The sequence below is a fragment of the Dipodomys spectabilis genome, unplaced genomic scaffold (assembly GCF_019054845.1).
Source record: "Dipodomys spectabilis isolate Male_0828 unplaced genomic scaffold, ASM1905484v1 ptg000089l, whole genome shotgun sequence".
Lineage (NCBI taxonomy): Eukaryota > Metazoa > Chordata > Mammalia > Rodentia > Heteromyidae > Dipodomys > Dipodomys spectabilis.
The window spans coordinates 848894-865854 of record NW_024870766.1 but is presented as its reverse complement, the minus strand read 5'-3'; the positions used below and the strand labels follow the sequence as shown (position 1 = coordinate 865854).

Below are 16961 nucleotides of genomic sequence, written 5' to 3'. Positions count from 1 at the left end.
CAAATATTGAACTTTCAAGAAGAACAAAATGAAAGTGTTGTATGAAGTTATTTGGTCATATTTGGACTCTAACATTTGCATTCTAGAGTGAAAATGTAGCACAGTTGTCCTCCAGTGCCCTGAGCCTGTGAATACCTTCTGCACAAGCCTAGCAGATCACACTAGAAAGACTTCTTTACAGTTCCAACAAACGGTATCCTATAAATTTGACCATCCCAGACAGTTTGATCTACAATGGAACTTTTGATTAGATACTATATAGTACTATCTGGTACAGTTTATTACATTGAAATAAACTGCAGGGTGTTTTTCAAAATTTAGCTAGACACAGAAACTGACATTAGAGATGGAGGGCTTCCATTCAGAGAAGCACATCTTTATGAAAGACAAGCAGAAGAACCTCTATGTTTAAGAGCACTTTGTTAGATACTTCATATTTGGCTAGTCTTAGGCCACAAGCAAAGTCATGCAGCAATGACAAGGAGTATTAATAGTGACTGCCAATGGTGAAATAACAAATGGTCGGATGACCACTGACATAATTTGGAGTCTGGGAAAAAGAACTTCCTTTTAGTCAGAAATACTGCCAATATTTTTACAGCAGTATGGATTTAATGGGACTTTTTTTTGTGGACTTCATCAACATAAAAAAGTTATACAACATCACAACAAATACACTTTATTGAATCGTTTCCTACAAGGTAAAACAGAGAGCAAAGAAGAAAGTATATCTCTGTTCCTTTCCTGTTTCTCCCTTTCTTTCTTTTATTTTTTTCCAATTTACTTTATTGTTGTGTTAGAGGTGATATACCGTGAGATTACCTTTATATACATCAGGTAATAAGTTCATTTCCTTTATTTATAACAAATATAATTGTGGGAGAAAAATAAATGTGAGGACATGATCAGATATGAAATAGTGGAAAACAGGAAATTTAAAAACTTTTCTTCACGTTTCTTATAAATGTGTGTATGTATGTATATATATCTATATAATTAAACATGTATATAAATGTCTCTAAACACTATTAAGCTTTTATAAAATTTTAGTTGTTCTATCTCTGTCTCTTAAGAGTGCTAAAAAGTAGAACAGTTTAACAATCTTTATTTTAAAAAAATACACCCTCTCTATCCAATAAGAAAACACAGCATAAAATATGTACAGAATTTTCTGTAATAAAGTGGTTTTGTAGCTTATGGGTAGAATTACTTGACTATGACTAGTATCTAGAGAGTATATATGACTTTACAAAAGTAGCCTTGGCTGGTATGTGGCTGCTAAAACTTCTTTCTAGGGTGCTATCATCATTTCTAAATTGTAAAGTGTTGTTATACTCATATTTCTACAATCGTACTGGCAGGCCAGGCTGGTTTTCATTTTTGTATTATTGCCCTTGCTTTTCTAAGTGATATTACAGACTATAGAAATGTCTGCAACTATAGGCCAGTCTCGTCTATTGTCTGGAGTCTAGACAGGCTATAGAAAAATCTCTGTGACATATAATAGACCAAACAATTTGTAAGGTTGTTTATCCCTACAAATTCACTACCAGGACAGGGGGGAAGGATATACTATTTTATTGAGTGTAGGTAATATTACAATCTTCTAGTCCTTCTCTGAATGACCAAGAATTGGGATAGGCTTAGACACTTGAACAATTCTTTCTGTATTGTTTGAGCATACACAAAGCAATGTATATAGCTCAGAAAGATCCATACTTAACAAAATCATTTAGTCTCAACTATGGTCTCTCACCTCCTCCCACCCTGCTGCTGCTAAGAAAACAGTTATTTCTGTTTCTCCTTGCTCACCTTTGTGCCTGATTAGAAATCTCTGTGAACCAAGGCTGTCAAGACAACATGTACTAGAAGAAAGATGACTTCCTGCAGCTGAGCTTAGCACAGCTCACCGCTGAGAGCTGGTAGATCCTTTAGTGGGCAAACACTACCGTTACTGTAATTACCATTGTATCACTTAGCAGCTTAGAACCAACACATCATAGCTGTACTCAGAAGAAAAGGGCACCCTCTAAACAGATTCTTCCTAACCATCCAAATCATCTAACATGCAAAAAGCCACATATAGTGTCTCTGTGCCAAACTGGCCCATTGAGAAACAGAGGTCAATCTAAGGCTGGTGCATGGCTACAAGAGAGAAGGAAGCTGAGCAGGGAACCAATTTAAAAGAAAAAAAAATACAGAGGAAGAGAAAAATGGCATGGAGGACCAAATTGTCAGTAGACTGTGCTACATTATCAGTACACAAAATTGGCCCTCTGATACCCATTAAAACTGAATTTCTCATCAGGGTTCTTACTTGTCTTTGAAAGGAAAGGCTTGTTCTGTGCAACCCTCTAGAAAGAAGATGAAACACTGCTGACTCTTATAATGCAATGTGTATGAGAGAGTAAGGGTAATTTTTAGCACATGCATTCTTGATCTGTTTTCCTTGGGACCTCAGTATCTTGAACAGTCCATCTCACAGAAAACAACTCCCGCTCATCTTCCCACTGTTCTTAAATTGATTTAAAGAGTTTTCAATAGTTTGTAAATGAGAAAAAGGAATGACTCTGTATTATAAACATCATCAGGTACATAAAGGTATAGGTGGAGCCAAACTGGAATTTCTAATTTACCTTGCCACTACCTTGTTTTGATCACATTGTGTGTGCGTGTGAGAGAAAGAGAGAGACAGACAGACAGACAGAGAGAAAGAGAGACACAGAGAGAATTTTGCAGCTTGAGTTCAGGTCCTTTAGTCTTTTTGCTTAAGGATGGTTCCATACCACTTGAAGGACAGTTCCATTTCCAGATTTTTGCTAAACTGGAGATAAGAATCTCATACATTTGGGCTAGTTTTGAGCCTCAATTCCCAAATCTCAGCCTTCTGAATAGCTAGAATTCTAGGTATGAGCCAGCACAATCCAGCTCACATCAGAATTTTTTTTAAAGTATAACTTCTGGAAAAGAGCTCTGTGATGCTCACTACTTCAGAAGGAGAGACTGGAACAGCCTTTTTCTGTCCTCATTATTATCACAAACTCCCTGATAAAGAGAGACCTCTGTGACCCCTGATGGCAATGTTTCCATCCAAGTCCTGGAGGACTTTCCTTCCTGTGAGCACTGGCGCTGAATGAGAGGGCACTTCAGAGACAGACTTTGGTGTTACCAGTCAACTAACAATTGTCTGGCTCATCTCCTGTCCCAGCTGAGGCTCCAGCTGCTACAGGGATTCCCAGTACAGTGTTCCCTGATCATGTCCTTCTCTATTATGTGCAATTATCTTCCTGACTTTCAAGATGATGGCAGGGAGGCTTGAATCCAGATTTCCTGATGCAATTTGTCATAAACTTCTGACAGGGTAAACAGAGAGTTGTGTATGAGCTCACTGTAGTCACCAGATGGAGTTTTTCCATCCTTTCTCCTCCCCCACCCACTTTTTTTTCTTTTTGTTTCATTTCAATGGCCAAGGTATGAGTAATATCTCCAAGCCTATGAATCAGGAGTTAAAATATAAAACATCCGTGTTTTCAAGTTGGCCACATGATGCTGTGTTTATATAGCACACATTTTTGCTTCTTTGATTTTAGCATTATATTGGGAAAATACACTGTACACACTTATTTTCACAGATAGAGGTCTATTTTCTTTGCAGAACAGGTGCTTAACATCCATTAACATAAATGGAAGTTAAGCAAATCCAAGGAAAGACAGAAGAGACCCTTTGTATTATTTGGCTACAATGTATTTGTGCTTTCAATCTTGTCCTAAATAGATTTAAAATGAAAGATGAGCCAAGGCCTTGAATCATTTTTGAGAAATTTTCAGACTACCAGATGCACATCTCTGCGAGCGCTGTTAAGATCTCATTCAATTAACTGAAACATGGCTAAGATGCCAAGTCATACATTAACTCTAAATAGAACTTGAAAATGTTGTGGTACAGTCTAATCTAAGCATATTAGGATATGCTTATAGAGAACTGTTAATCGATGCTGGACTTTTTATTCCCTTCAAAATGATGTGTGAACACACATACTTTAAATAATCAAAAATAATTATTCCTGAGAGCTGTCGCTCTTTGCTGTACAGCAAGCTTCTAGGTGTCTATGGATCTGATTTTAACGGCACATGGGCCAGTGCATATAGAATTATTCACATGCCTGATGATTGATAGTCAGTCTATCTACCTGTCTTTCTCGCAGACGTGTTTTATAGAAAGCCCACTGCCATTGTCATTGCTTTGGTGCTGTCACTCGGATGCAGCTGTCATAAATATCCCCCTAACAACTATGTTTGCTGCTTATCTGAATTAGTTAGAATGCTGTTTGCAACCCCAGTTTTGAAGGAAACAGTTTATCTTCCACCTCCTATTATTTCTTTTTCCATTAACCTCTTCTAGGAAAGAATTTGTCTTGAGTTGAGATAAATACACCTAGCTTTCAAATCCCTGATTATCTTTTTTTCCACTAGCCAAATGATAAAATTCCAAACTTATTTACCGCTTAAAGTAAGGTTTGCAAAATAAAAGCATGCAAAAACTGATTTGTGGGATGCATAAATCTTATCATGCTAGGTTTGGTTGTTGAGTATTCCATTGACTAATTACCAAATGAAATGTACATGAATGGTGAGATATAAACCTTTTACTTTTGGTAGCATTACAAATGGTTGCTTGACACCACTGTTTTTGCACCAAAAGAATAGCAGTCCATTCTTCGCAAATTTTAATCAACAAATATAATTTGACATTTGTTAAGATATTGAAATGCCTTGGGAAGAAAATGCAGGTGAATATAGGAGATGAAACATTATTGCTAAAAGGGAAAATTTAAATGTCCAATTGAATATGTTTTAAATCTGAAATGACAAATTAGTCTCAAAAGTCCCCTTGGCATTCCAACAGGAAAAACAACTTATGTAATATACATTAGTATGATGGTCAAGGTGTTATGTATCAAAACTAATTTTTGAAAATACCTCCTGCAATATCACAGCCAGCCAGAGTAAGAATAAAAGAAATTCCAGGAACGTTTAGGTTGTGCTTTATTATAAATAGCAGCTTCGTGGTGGGGGCATCTGAGAAACCGGAAGTGCTAGAAGTTAAAAGGGTTTGAGTGACATGAAATAAATACTTTTATGGATTTTAAAGACATTAGAGTTAAGCAGTATTCTCTGCTTCATGTAACTACCTCACAGTTTCCAGTAGGACAGAGCTGTACTGATTCTTCTAATAAGCACAGCTTTTATATAAATAACTCTCCTCCTTAAGAAGAGGGTGTGCAGAGCACAAAGTGTCAAGTCAAAGTAAAATTTGGAGATTCATTCAAATGAGAGTACCTTAATTGAAAAAAGGACTTCATGTGTCAGCCAGTTTGATTACAATGCTTCCTGCAGGCTGCTGTCCCCTGCTCAAGATGAACTGGATGACTAGCTCTGCTTTGGCAGCAACCAGAAAAAGAGGCAACATTAGAATCATTGCAAACACTGGTGTTTCTCATTAAGGTAGTGTGGCTGGAACTTGCTAGCCTCTTAAAGGCCTTCGCAAGTCCTAGCTTATTATTCAGTAGAGAAACAGTATTCGTTTCTTTAGCTGATACTAAACATTTCCTTTGGTCCTCCCTCTCTGAAAGAGAAAAGTCAGTTAAGAAATGCTTCCATGATGTCAGATATTCATCTCAAAGCTGAAAATCCAAATACATAGTGCCAGCGGTAACATCTGAATGTTTCATAACAGAAACAAAAGTTTAGGGTCTGCAAAGGGGGTTTTCAGATTTTTGCCTGAATTTTTAGTATTAGGGCCACAATGATAGGCAGTTAATTGAAAGAGCTAAAAGTATGGGAAATTTCACAAACATAATTGTAGACAAGCAACCACTTTGAGATGATAATATTAATTCACTTTTTATTATAACATGTATTTGAAAACCCATGTGAGTAAAATATATAATTGTAATTTTATTTATTTATTTATAATTTTAGTGCTAACTTGTTTTATTTTCTGAGAGTACTTAATTTAAAAAAGAAAGGAAAGGGTGCTATTAATTCCAATTAATGTTATAATTATCCATTTGATAGTGAAAGTAGTAGCAGTGACTTCATTCTGATAATTATATGTGTAAAAAAACCATGATTAGACTAATTATTGTATAATTATTGTATAATAATGTGCTTATTCAGGTAGTAGAGGTTTATGAAAATGGACTAATGCGATTAATACTTTTTCAAGCAAATTTTTCTGACAACGTAAAATACATTTATGATTTTATGTATCACAAATAAAAAAAAGCCCTACCATCCAATTTTTAAAAATCAAATTAATATGTTTATAGTCATTTGCCCATTTAATAGGGTACAATGATACATAATCTAGGGATATAAGCTTTCTGAAACAATAATCAGTTCATATAATTAATCATCTTTATATGAGTCTTTGTAGTTTCAAACTGTCATCTTCAATAGCAGTTTGGATTGTTAATTATAGTGTTAATTTTCGTAGAGCTGAAAAAATTATGTTTAGTTTTAGAATTTCCAAACTGCCACATTTTATCTTGAAAAATAGATGCTTAGAACTGTAGCCTCAAACCATAGATAGTCCAGTGTTAAGTTGCTCCAATCATCTGTGAATCTACACTAACACTGGGTTCTTGTGCAAGGTGGAGTTATTTATTTCTTACATGAGAAAGTATGTGCTCCTGTTGGCATATCTAAAATATAATACAAAATCAAAATCTGCTTTTTGGGTAAAATACATGACACAGAGGTTAGCCTGCAAAATAAGGAAGTAAATGAATCATTCTATTTCACTTTCAAGGAAAGTGTACAAAATATTTTGATACTGTCACCTATCAGCACATCTTTTTAAATTTAAAAACAGTAACCACTTATTATTTTAAAATATCAAAGCTTCTACCATTGTAGAAGAACCTTTGTATTTTTACCTTTCAGCTAGTAGGTAGATAAACTAATGACCAGTCAATCATTTCCCAATATTTAGATGAAATCTTTTATTTGTATTGACCTTAACAAATGTTCTTTTAGATAGAAATTGAACACCTAGTGTGATAAAGACAAACTCCCCTTTTGACTTACAAAAATAATTCAAGTTGGCAACCTCCTTTGGCTACCACATTTATCAGTAGAATTGTTCTGACTTCTGAAGTGCCACGTACACAGAAACAAAGTAAATCCTTGACAATTTTCTGTTAGTATAGGCTAACTGTCTAACATAGTGCTTGGCACATAGTAAGAATTCAATAAATATGTGACAGGTGAACGAATGCTTCGTGTGAAAATTAAGCAAAAGAATAATTGTGCAAAGCATTTAGGATATAGCCCCCACACTGGTTAGTCTGGCAGATAGGGGAAAAAATCATGTAAGCATATTGGAACAGAAAAGCATAACTAGAAAAGAGTACTTCCTCCCCGATCTTTATCTCAGTCACCCCTCCTTTCCTGTGCTTTTAAAGTGAGCAATTGGCCACTAGTGCAATGAAAACCTAACAGTTGATTCAGACAGTTGTCAAACCACTGGGAAAAAAAACCTTCCTTTCCATTGTGCTTGTTTTGAACACTATAGATATGGTAAATCGTGGACTGCATTATAAAAATACCTCTTTTATGCCCAAACATTCAGTAGGAGGGAGTGACATTTCTTTTATTACCTTGGTAAAATGTTTTTAAGGTATTTAGCAATAAGTCTTCTTTTTGTCAAAACTGCTTAGATGCAACGGTTGCTAGGAATTTACAAGAAAATCTCTCGTCCATAATATCAGGAAAAGAAGGGCTATATGGTTCGTCAGCTAAAATGAAACACTAGCTTGAATCGCACATGCTTTTGCTTTCACCTACCATTTTCTTGATCTTTTGTGTTTGGGAAAAAGAGGTAATTGAAGTTTAGGAAGTTAATATTCCATCACTGCTATCAGCCATTGTTTTCTGCTTTTTTCTATCTTTTGAATGGAGCCATGGATTGCTCAAGTCAGAAGGAAAAAAAAAATGAATGCTTAGATTTCTGAAGAGATGATATGGTTTTAGTGCAAGGACATCTGTAGGTCTTCATGAATTTGCTTCTTTATCTTCACTTTTTCCTCCAAAGGTAGAATTTTAAGAATTTTGATATATTTCCAAGAATCTTGAATGTTAACATGAAGAATGTTTTCCGTGTTAATTTCTTAAGATATTTGTTGAAAATATTCCATATTTACTGGCTTCTTCCAATTGACATACACTCATATTTGTTACTGTCTATTCTGTCTTTTATGTCCCACTTTCATTTCTTACCTTAACTAAGTGGTAATAGATTCTGTATAAAGTGTTGCTGCAAAGAAGGGAACAGTAAAAATCAACCACCCGCTTAAAGATACAGGGAAGACACGTTTTGGCTGACGGCTTTTGAGCTTCAGAAGTAGGTAAAATCCCTTTGATGGGATTTTAGGATGTAAAAAATTCGCCACCAATGCCATACCATGAAGGGAATCTATAAGTTGTAATGCTACTAAATTTTACAGAAATTTTAGCCTACTGGCTGGCCAGAGCAGAGACTGTGATTCCTACTTTCTTGACTTCTCTGTAATGCTTGAAAGGCTAAGTTACCACCCAGTATATCTTTCTGTGGTAGAGCACTGTTGTGGATTTACACCCTCTGTATATTGTGTGCTGGCCTGGAATTCTGCTCCGTGGTTTCATCCATTGTTAGCAGTGATGCTAGACTCTCCCGAGAGTTAAACACAGTGGAGCTATATTTATGTGAAGCGGGTCTGCCTGGCCGTTCAGCGGCTGTTTCATTGCTTATTACCTCCCACTTTGCTCACATCTGTGTGTGTGGCAAAGAGAATTGTCCTAAAAAATATAGGCTTCCAGTGAACACAAGCATGCATTTGTAGACCAGTAAGTCAACCATCTCCTGAATTGGGGTGCCATTAATAATTGCACTTCGAAAAAGAAAAAAAGCTTTTAGAGCTTTAGAGAGGTTGAGCTGTCTTTCTGTGGAAACTGGCATATACTTCCACATTTTTTTGCAAATGCATTGAGAAATAATGTGTATTAAAGTGGAAAGGTGATTTCTACAATATCTTTTTTAGAGAAAAGTTTAATGTGCGTATTAATAACTAAGATGAATTTTTTGTTGTATCTGTTCAGAATCAATGGTTAGCATAAGAATCCCACAAACATTTTTTAAAATGACTATTTAATTGAAAGATTATCAAGGTGCCTGAACCACACATCCATGGAATATTTATCTTGAAACCAACATTTCTAGTTATTTAATGTTTGCCATGATTAATGTGTCTGAGAAACCAAACTGAAGTTACTGAATACTTTTCTAATGTCTTAAATATCTGAGACTTTTAAAATTAACCTACTTTTAAACTAAGCAGTGCCTGAGACAGATATTTTAACACACATACACACACACACACACACACACACACACACACACACACACTTCACACGGCTGTTAGGAATTACTGTAGATAATGCAGCTATTTAAAAATCAGCTGTAGGTACTATACGCCCTTAAAATTTGCAAAAATTCAGGGAGTTTTAACTAAGAACTGTTCAAAACAGCCATGTGCTTCTAAAAAGGGACACAGGAGTGATATTTGTGTGTTTAACCTCGGTTATAAAATAAGTCACTTGATTTTTATAATAGCATGTTTGGCAGTTACCAGGCCTTACAACTTCATATAAAAATGTACACTTTGCTACAGAAAGAAAAGGAAATAGCTGGATTGGGATATAGAGCTCTTATGTAAAGATAAAAAAATATGTGTGTGGGGTTGTACATGTATATATACATGTACAAGGAATACCTGTATTTTAAATTTAGTGTTTAATACACAGGAGAAAAGAGCTCTGCAGAATTTCTTTTGTGGTTTAAAAATAAAACAAAAAACAAACAAACAAAAAAAAAAAACCTCGCATTCTCTGAACCAAATGCCAAAAAGCTAGACAGACTATAAGGAAATAATTTGTGGGAGATTTTTTTTAAGAAATAAAATATGGAGGGGGGGAAGATGGGAAGGGTTGGGAAGGGATGGGTAGGGGAAACAAACGAGGAAGCTACAATGCTTGATAAGAAATGTACTCATTATCTTGCCCATGTAATTGTAACCCCTCTGTCCAGTATTTTCACAATAAAAAAAAAAAGAAATAAAATCTGATAAAATAGGATAAACATCTAAACAATGCAGCTGAACATAAAAGAAAAGAAGAAAATAGGTAGGAAAGAACAGGAAAAGAAGCATGAAAAAATATATTGGCAGAGAAGGGAATAAATATTAAGAAGGAAAAGTAATGAACAACAACATTTATTCAGGATTTGTAATGTGTCAAACATCCCATTCTGGGTTCATTTTGTTTGTTGTTATTAAATATTCACCAATCCTAGAGAACAGGTCTTTCCATCTTTTCACAAAATTGCAGATGATCAGAAACCTTTCCTAAGGACACACAGCAGGTACATGGGAAAAGTAGGACAGAGCCGTGGTCTGCTGCCATCTGAGTTAGCAAAAGTCAGCTCTGGTTTTGTTCTCCAAACTCAGCTACTCTGCAATCTGTGGCTCTTTCAGCTCCCCAGAAGTGCAGCCTGACCCTCCGTGGTCAGACTGATGGCTCAGCTGGGCTGGGGTGGGGTCCAAAAGCAGCACCATCTATCTACAGCCTAAGAAGAGTGTGCAAGCTACCAAAATGATCCATTTCCCTGAACTTTTCCACAGTTTTTGACCTTTTTTTTTAAATTTTTGACATTTTGTCTCCCACAGAATCTTAGAAAAGTAAAAACAATTTCAGAATTTTTTTTTTAATTTCAGACTCTTTCAGCAGGTAATTTAAAACTCATTACCTGTCTGCCATTTTGTTGGCATTTCTTAAAGGGTGTGGCTCCTGATTGCCCTAGGTGGACAGATAACCATCACTTGGTCGTTATTTGCTGGTGATGGGAAGAACTTGTACGGGGTTTTGAACTCAGAGCCTTTTGCTTGCTAAGCAGGCATTCTACCACTTGAGCTAGGTCCCCAGATCTTTTGTTGGTTTTAGTTATTTCATAGAGAGAATATCATATTTTTTTGTCTAGAGCTAGTCTCAGCCAAAGATCTTTCTACCTCTGCTTTTCATGCAGTTTGGGATACAAGTATGGACCAGCATGGCAGGCTTGTTGGTTTAGATGGGTCTCAGCAACTCTTTTACTTGTTGACCTCAAAATCCTCCCAGTCTTGATCTCTTAAATAGATGGAATTACAGGCATGCACCTGTGTTTTCCTTTCCTATCTGCTAGAGACATCCTGTCCCTTAAAATTTTCATAGCAATCAAATGAGTCCCTTTATTTATTTATTTTGTTATGTTTAAGTGGTTGTACAGAGGGGTTGCCATTTAACAAAGCAGTTTATGAATACAGTGCATCTTGATCAGTGTCACCGCTTTCAACATTATTATTCATCCTACCCCTACAGACCCCTTCCCCCACTCTTCTTAATTTTTGTAGGATGTACATTTGAATTCTTGACTGCATTCGCCCCCTCTTCTTCTCAAGAAAAAATTCAACTAGGAAAAAAATGCTGCAGGTTGACATGTGCACTGCGTTTTATCCGAGTGATAATTTAAAGTAAAAGAGCATATGGGATATGGGCACTGCATGCTGGGCTCACAGCCCTTCTCCACTTAGATTACCTTTCTCATCCTCTCCACATCTCTATTGATAAATGGTCAAACGTCATCATTCCCATTTTACAGTTGAGCAATGAGAGGTTAAGTGCTCGGGGACTGCCAGCAACAGAGATGAGAGGACTTGAGTCTACTGTCCGAATCTGAGGTTCATTTTCCCTCCTTCTTGTGGTCGTATTGTTACCTCAGTAACCACCTTGGGCCTTCTGACCCTAGGTTGTAAAAATAAGGTCATAGTATATCTATAAAAGGTGGCCATTTGTAGAGCTAGGATTTTATTATCTCAAGATTCAGAGCTCTGAGCTCTTCGGGGCACTAAAATGCTTTATGCATTTAGCAAAAAGTTAGGAAGCAGTTATGTATGAGGGGAGCAGACCAGCTATGGGTGAACTCTGTTCTAAGAGGCAATGGAAACACATGAGTCATCTCCGAACTCTGATGTGACTTCAGCAGATGAATCTGAAGCCCAAAACATTTCCAGTTCCACTTCCATTCAAAACATTGGACAAGTCCTTTATTATAGCGTGCTCTTTTGATTTAACTATGGGCTATTTTCTTCCTATGGCTTCTTATTATTTTTAAACTATCAAAATTGTTCATTACCAATAAAAAATGTAATTGTTTTCCTCTAAAGTGTCTTGAGGACTTTTCTGCCTAGACTGGTTTGGCCTTGTGATCTCCCCCTTTTTCAGTCTCTCATATAGCTTTGGATGACAGGCATGCTAGTTTGAAAAGGGGTCCCAGAAACTTTTCTGCCCATCCTGACCTTAACCCATCATCCTTCTATATTCAGCCAGAATAAACAGGCATGAGCCAATGATACCCAGCTAGTGTATATATATATACATTTTGACTTACAAAAGCATAATTAATGTCAGCTACATTTCATGGTTCTCATGCTTCAAAAGGGCTCATTACCATATCTTCAATTCTAGCACTGTACCTAGTATATCACTAATGACTGATCAAACGGATTGAGATTGGATAAATTTATATGCTACTTAGTACGGACAAGTCTCAATCTTCAAAGATTTTTTTTCCTACTTATGATTAGATTATGACTCTCCTAGGGGAACTCTCAAGTACATCATGTCCTCAGCCTCCTGTTAGCCCATTCTAATCAGAAAGTACCAAGCAAGATGAAATCAGGAGCTTACAAAAGTAAGAAGGCTAGTTCTGTCCAAACATTTAATTTATAGCCAATAGATGGAAAGTGGCAGGAGTGGCCTTCTTGTTTGTTAGGACACCTGTTTGCTCTTACCTACAAGCAATTCAAATGCAAAAGACTATTACTTTGAGTGTGGAAGGAGCCTGGGAATACACATTCACACATTTGAGCTAAGATTATACTTAAAATGCTTCCTGATGGGGATACTTAATTCTAAAAAAAGAATAGTCTGCAGTGTACTTTGTAAATCTAACATTACAATGAGTTGGGTTATTTTTGCAGACAACTAGATGAGAAAATATAACGGGAGGAGGTAGATAAAGTCATTTCCAGTTTCCAACAATTGTGTTTTTCATCATCTTCTGTTCTAGAATGTTGTTGCCTGAATAAAACAAGCTAACATTTCTAGAAAGTATTCTAGAAAGAAAAGACTTGATAGAACAACCTTACTTAAAAATGAGCTTATAATATTTTGCCAAGCTACATGAAACTCTAGCAGATTGGAAAGAGGACAAGATGGGTTCAAATAGTATGAAAACTTTCGTAAGATAAGTCTGTATTTTTAAGGGCATGGCTGGTAGTTCAAGGATGTGAGCTTCACTTCCATTGAGCAAAGCAGAACTCATTCTTGAGAAGGTAGATGTGCAATTATACGTAGCCCAAGTGATATTCAGGTCTTTTCTAAACTTTGTGTGCACAGATTCAAACCTCAGTGCTCTAGAATCTTTGCTAGAGGTCACTTCTTAACACTCTTGCAATTACAACTGCATGAAGCTACGTAAATATGTTTATCTATTTTCTTGTTTTAGAATACAATTTCTCTGGAGTTCTATCAATAAAATGTTGCATAGGGCATTATACGCTAATTACAATACTAATACTAACCAATTATGTACTTTTAAATTTAGAAGCCCTTTACGAACAACACGCTCTGGCTGTTGGTTAAGACCTCATTTTTCCCCCAGTAGTCAAAGCTATAAGAAGTTTTGAAGAGCTTGAGCTTTATTGAGAAATGACTCTCTTTGGACTCTTGTTTTTTGATTCTTGAAAGGGCTTTGTCAGGCATTGGAGGAGAGAAATAAAACAGAGAACCTATCTTTTTTTGTAAACTATTCCAAACCTGGATTGTTATGCTTTTGGTTATTCTCCTCTCCAGTATCTTTTATTTGTGAGGGGCTTCATTTCCCCAGTGCAATATTATATAAAATTGAAGACAAAAGTGAAGAATAGTGAAATACAGGAAATAGTGAAATACAGCTCAAAACAGGGAAAATGGTCTGAGCAGAGGGCTAACAATGTTATTTAGTATTATTGTACACTTGTGTCACTGCTGAAAAGAAATTTGGATTTATTTCAATATCTAGAGAAGTATTTAGCCATTCAAAACCTTATCCATATGACCAATTTGGAATCCTCATTTCTCAACATAAGTAAAACATATTTGCCTCACTTGTAATTCCATTTCCAGAGTTAAGTTCTTGAAACATTTAACCTTAGTACTAGAGCTCTAATGTAAGGACATACTTTAGAGAATAACATTGTCACTCTTCAGTAAGTTCTCTTGGGCAGACCTTATCTGAGAATGTCACTTGTAATGGAAACTTAGAGTTCTAATCATCTGGCTCTGTGTAGTGGCTAATTTTTCAGCTATCAAAATGATTTAAAAGCTAAGATTTATTTGCCTCTACTGTTTAGTTTTTAAAAATCTATATTTTGGGGAATGAAGATGTGTTTTTAATTTTTTTATGGTCTCAGTATTTATGTGAGTAAACACTATGTGATTAGTGTAGAGTACCAGGCATGCTGATGGATTAGTTATACCATCTTATAGGGTAAAACTTTAAGAAAATGACTGTAATGTTTAAATCAATTTTATTGTACATGAAATCCTTCAGATTTCTTCTCAATTCTGTTTTTCATCTTCAAATAATTTCCTCTTTCAAACGTTTGCCTGATACCTTTAAGCAATTCACTTTGGGATGCTATATAGAGAAATCATTATCTTTTAAAACAGCTAGTGAAAATTCAAGGTACAATTTCCATTGGGAGGGTGAATTCCTCCTCACTGAATTGTACAGAGTAGAAGATATTTTGGGGAAATTTTATCAGTCCCCCTTTTAGGCAAATCAATAGAACATGCATAGGATAAAAGTCTAATACTAGAACCAGATAACTTTGGTAAAATGATTTGCTATCCATACACCCTAGATAGATTATTTTATCTTTCTCTGCCTTCAGTTCTTCTATAAAATGCATGTTTTTACTCTATATATGTAAGATAAATTATTCTACATGTGATTGTTGTGAGCAGTGAGTTAAAACATATATAAAGCACTTAGAACCAAACTCTTGGCAAATGCGAGTATTACAATTATTCATAGTTATCATCATACACATCTTACTGGAAAAGCTCACGCATTACTTCATAATAGGAAAATTTCTATGCATATGTAAGCTGTTCTTTTGTTCTGTATATTGACACACTAATGACACTTTAGGAGGAAAAGGATCAATAGCATTGACGAGAAAGAAAATACCAGAGTTATTTTGAAATCTTGGTTAATAATGCAGCTTTTATTTTCTGGGTTCACTGTAAGTCTGACATTCTTACAAAGAATTTTCATTACTGAAAGTGCTTTAATGTGGCTGCTGTAACTATATAGTTAGCCGAAGTTTTCAAAGTTTTATAAATTCCATGAGTGATTTTTTTTTTACTTCTGAGAGTGACATTTTCCTTTTTTCAAATTGTTAAGAGCAACACTTCAGGTCTTTCTTGATTCAAAGAATATTTGGTTTCCTTTACATTCCAAGGGAAATGTCTGCTCTGGGAGGAGACGCCATGCGGGCATCGAGGCTTGCAGATGTAAAAGATACCTTGTTATGTCATTTCTCCATTGATTTGCTTTGCAGCTTGCAGTTCCCCACAACGATGAATGGACAAGATTTGCCAGGACCCTAGTGGAGATTCGCGCAAACAGAGCTGACAGTGAGGAAGAAGGCACCGTAGAGTTATCTGCCTAGTAGAAATGAGCTGCCCTATCCAGACCCTGCCTTGACTGTCTGCAATCACGCCCATCATCCTGTGTTCAATGTTCATTTGGTGTCGGTATTGCTGTGACATTTTGGGCACCGTGTTGTGCCAGTTTTGCTCCAAGTTTCCCCTATGTATCCTACCATGCGTTCTCCTTAGACCTGAACTTGACCAGAACATTTCTGTCTTTGTATTTCTGTCTCAGAAATGAAGGGGGGGTGGCATTTATGGGTTTAGTTGTTGCCTTTTAACTACTTAGTAGCTGTATTTAATAGCTGGAAACCTCTGGTTAAATTTGTGCTTACACGTACTTCTGGCATAGTCCTATTAAATCCATATGAAGCCAGATATGATTGGGTGCAGATGTGGTGTGCCTCATGATATGGTACAGGGCCAAAGACTTGAGATGTGGTGTTTTACATGGTGACTCACATTATGAATGGATTTACTAGAAGAACATTGCTGCTCCTTATTTATTGTAGCGTGCTGCATGGAACATATTTATTTGAAAGCATTAAAATAAACGATCCTAGAGCATGTGCATAATGAGAGCACTGTATTCTCTCTGCTGCTGTTGAGGTTACATTAAGTTCCAAATAACAATTACAGTATGCCAGTTCCACTGGGAACATGAAGTCTTTAGAGGTTTGTTGCAGTGAACGAAATGAATTTTAATGCCTATTATTTCTAGGTACTTTAACAATATTTCAAATATAGTTGACCATTGATACTTGTCATTCAAGCTAAAACAGCCCAGCAAAAGTCTGTGGTTCCTAACTATGACACCAGTATTGCCAATAAAAATGTTCCAAACCAGGTCTACACTGCTATGGGTGAGTCTTTTTCTTGGGAAAGCTTGACTCGAATTCTGCTTGGACAAAGGGTGGGAAGGATACATTAGGGCCATATTAAAGAATGATCATGCATTTATAAGCAGCCAACCTGGCCAGACTTAAACCACGACTCCTAGTTTTATTTTTACGAGAGAATGTGTGTGGTTTTGAGGAGAGGTCTCTATTGCTTCTGCCACCAAACCATGAGAGCAAAAGACAATTTCAAACAGTGGAATAGGAAAAATGGGTTAGGAGGAACAAATA

General features: G+C 36.1%; 1 protein-coding gene across 1 annotated transcript in view; it reads left to right on the top strand.

Annotated features, from left to right (window-relative positions):
* The window catches only part of Dync1i1 (dynein cytoplasmic 1 intermediate chain 1), a 278997-nt gene extending 262596 nt beyond the window's left edge, over window positions 1–16401 (top strand). Inside the window, exon 17 of the mRNA XM_042684669.1 lies at window positions 15744–16401. Coding sequence (XP_042540603.1) covers window positions 15744–15854 — 111 coding nt within the window. The 3' untranslated portion in view covers window positions 15855–16401. The remainder of the gene's footprint in view (window positions 1–15743) is intronic.
* Window positions 16402–16961: the final 560 nt, after the last annotated feature.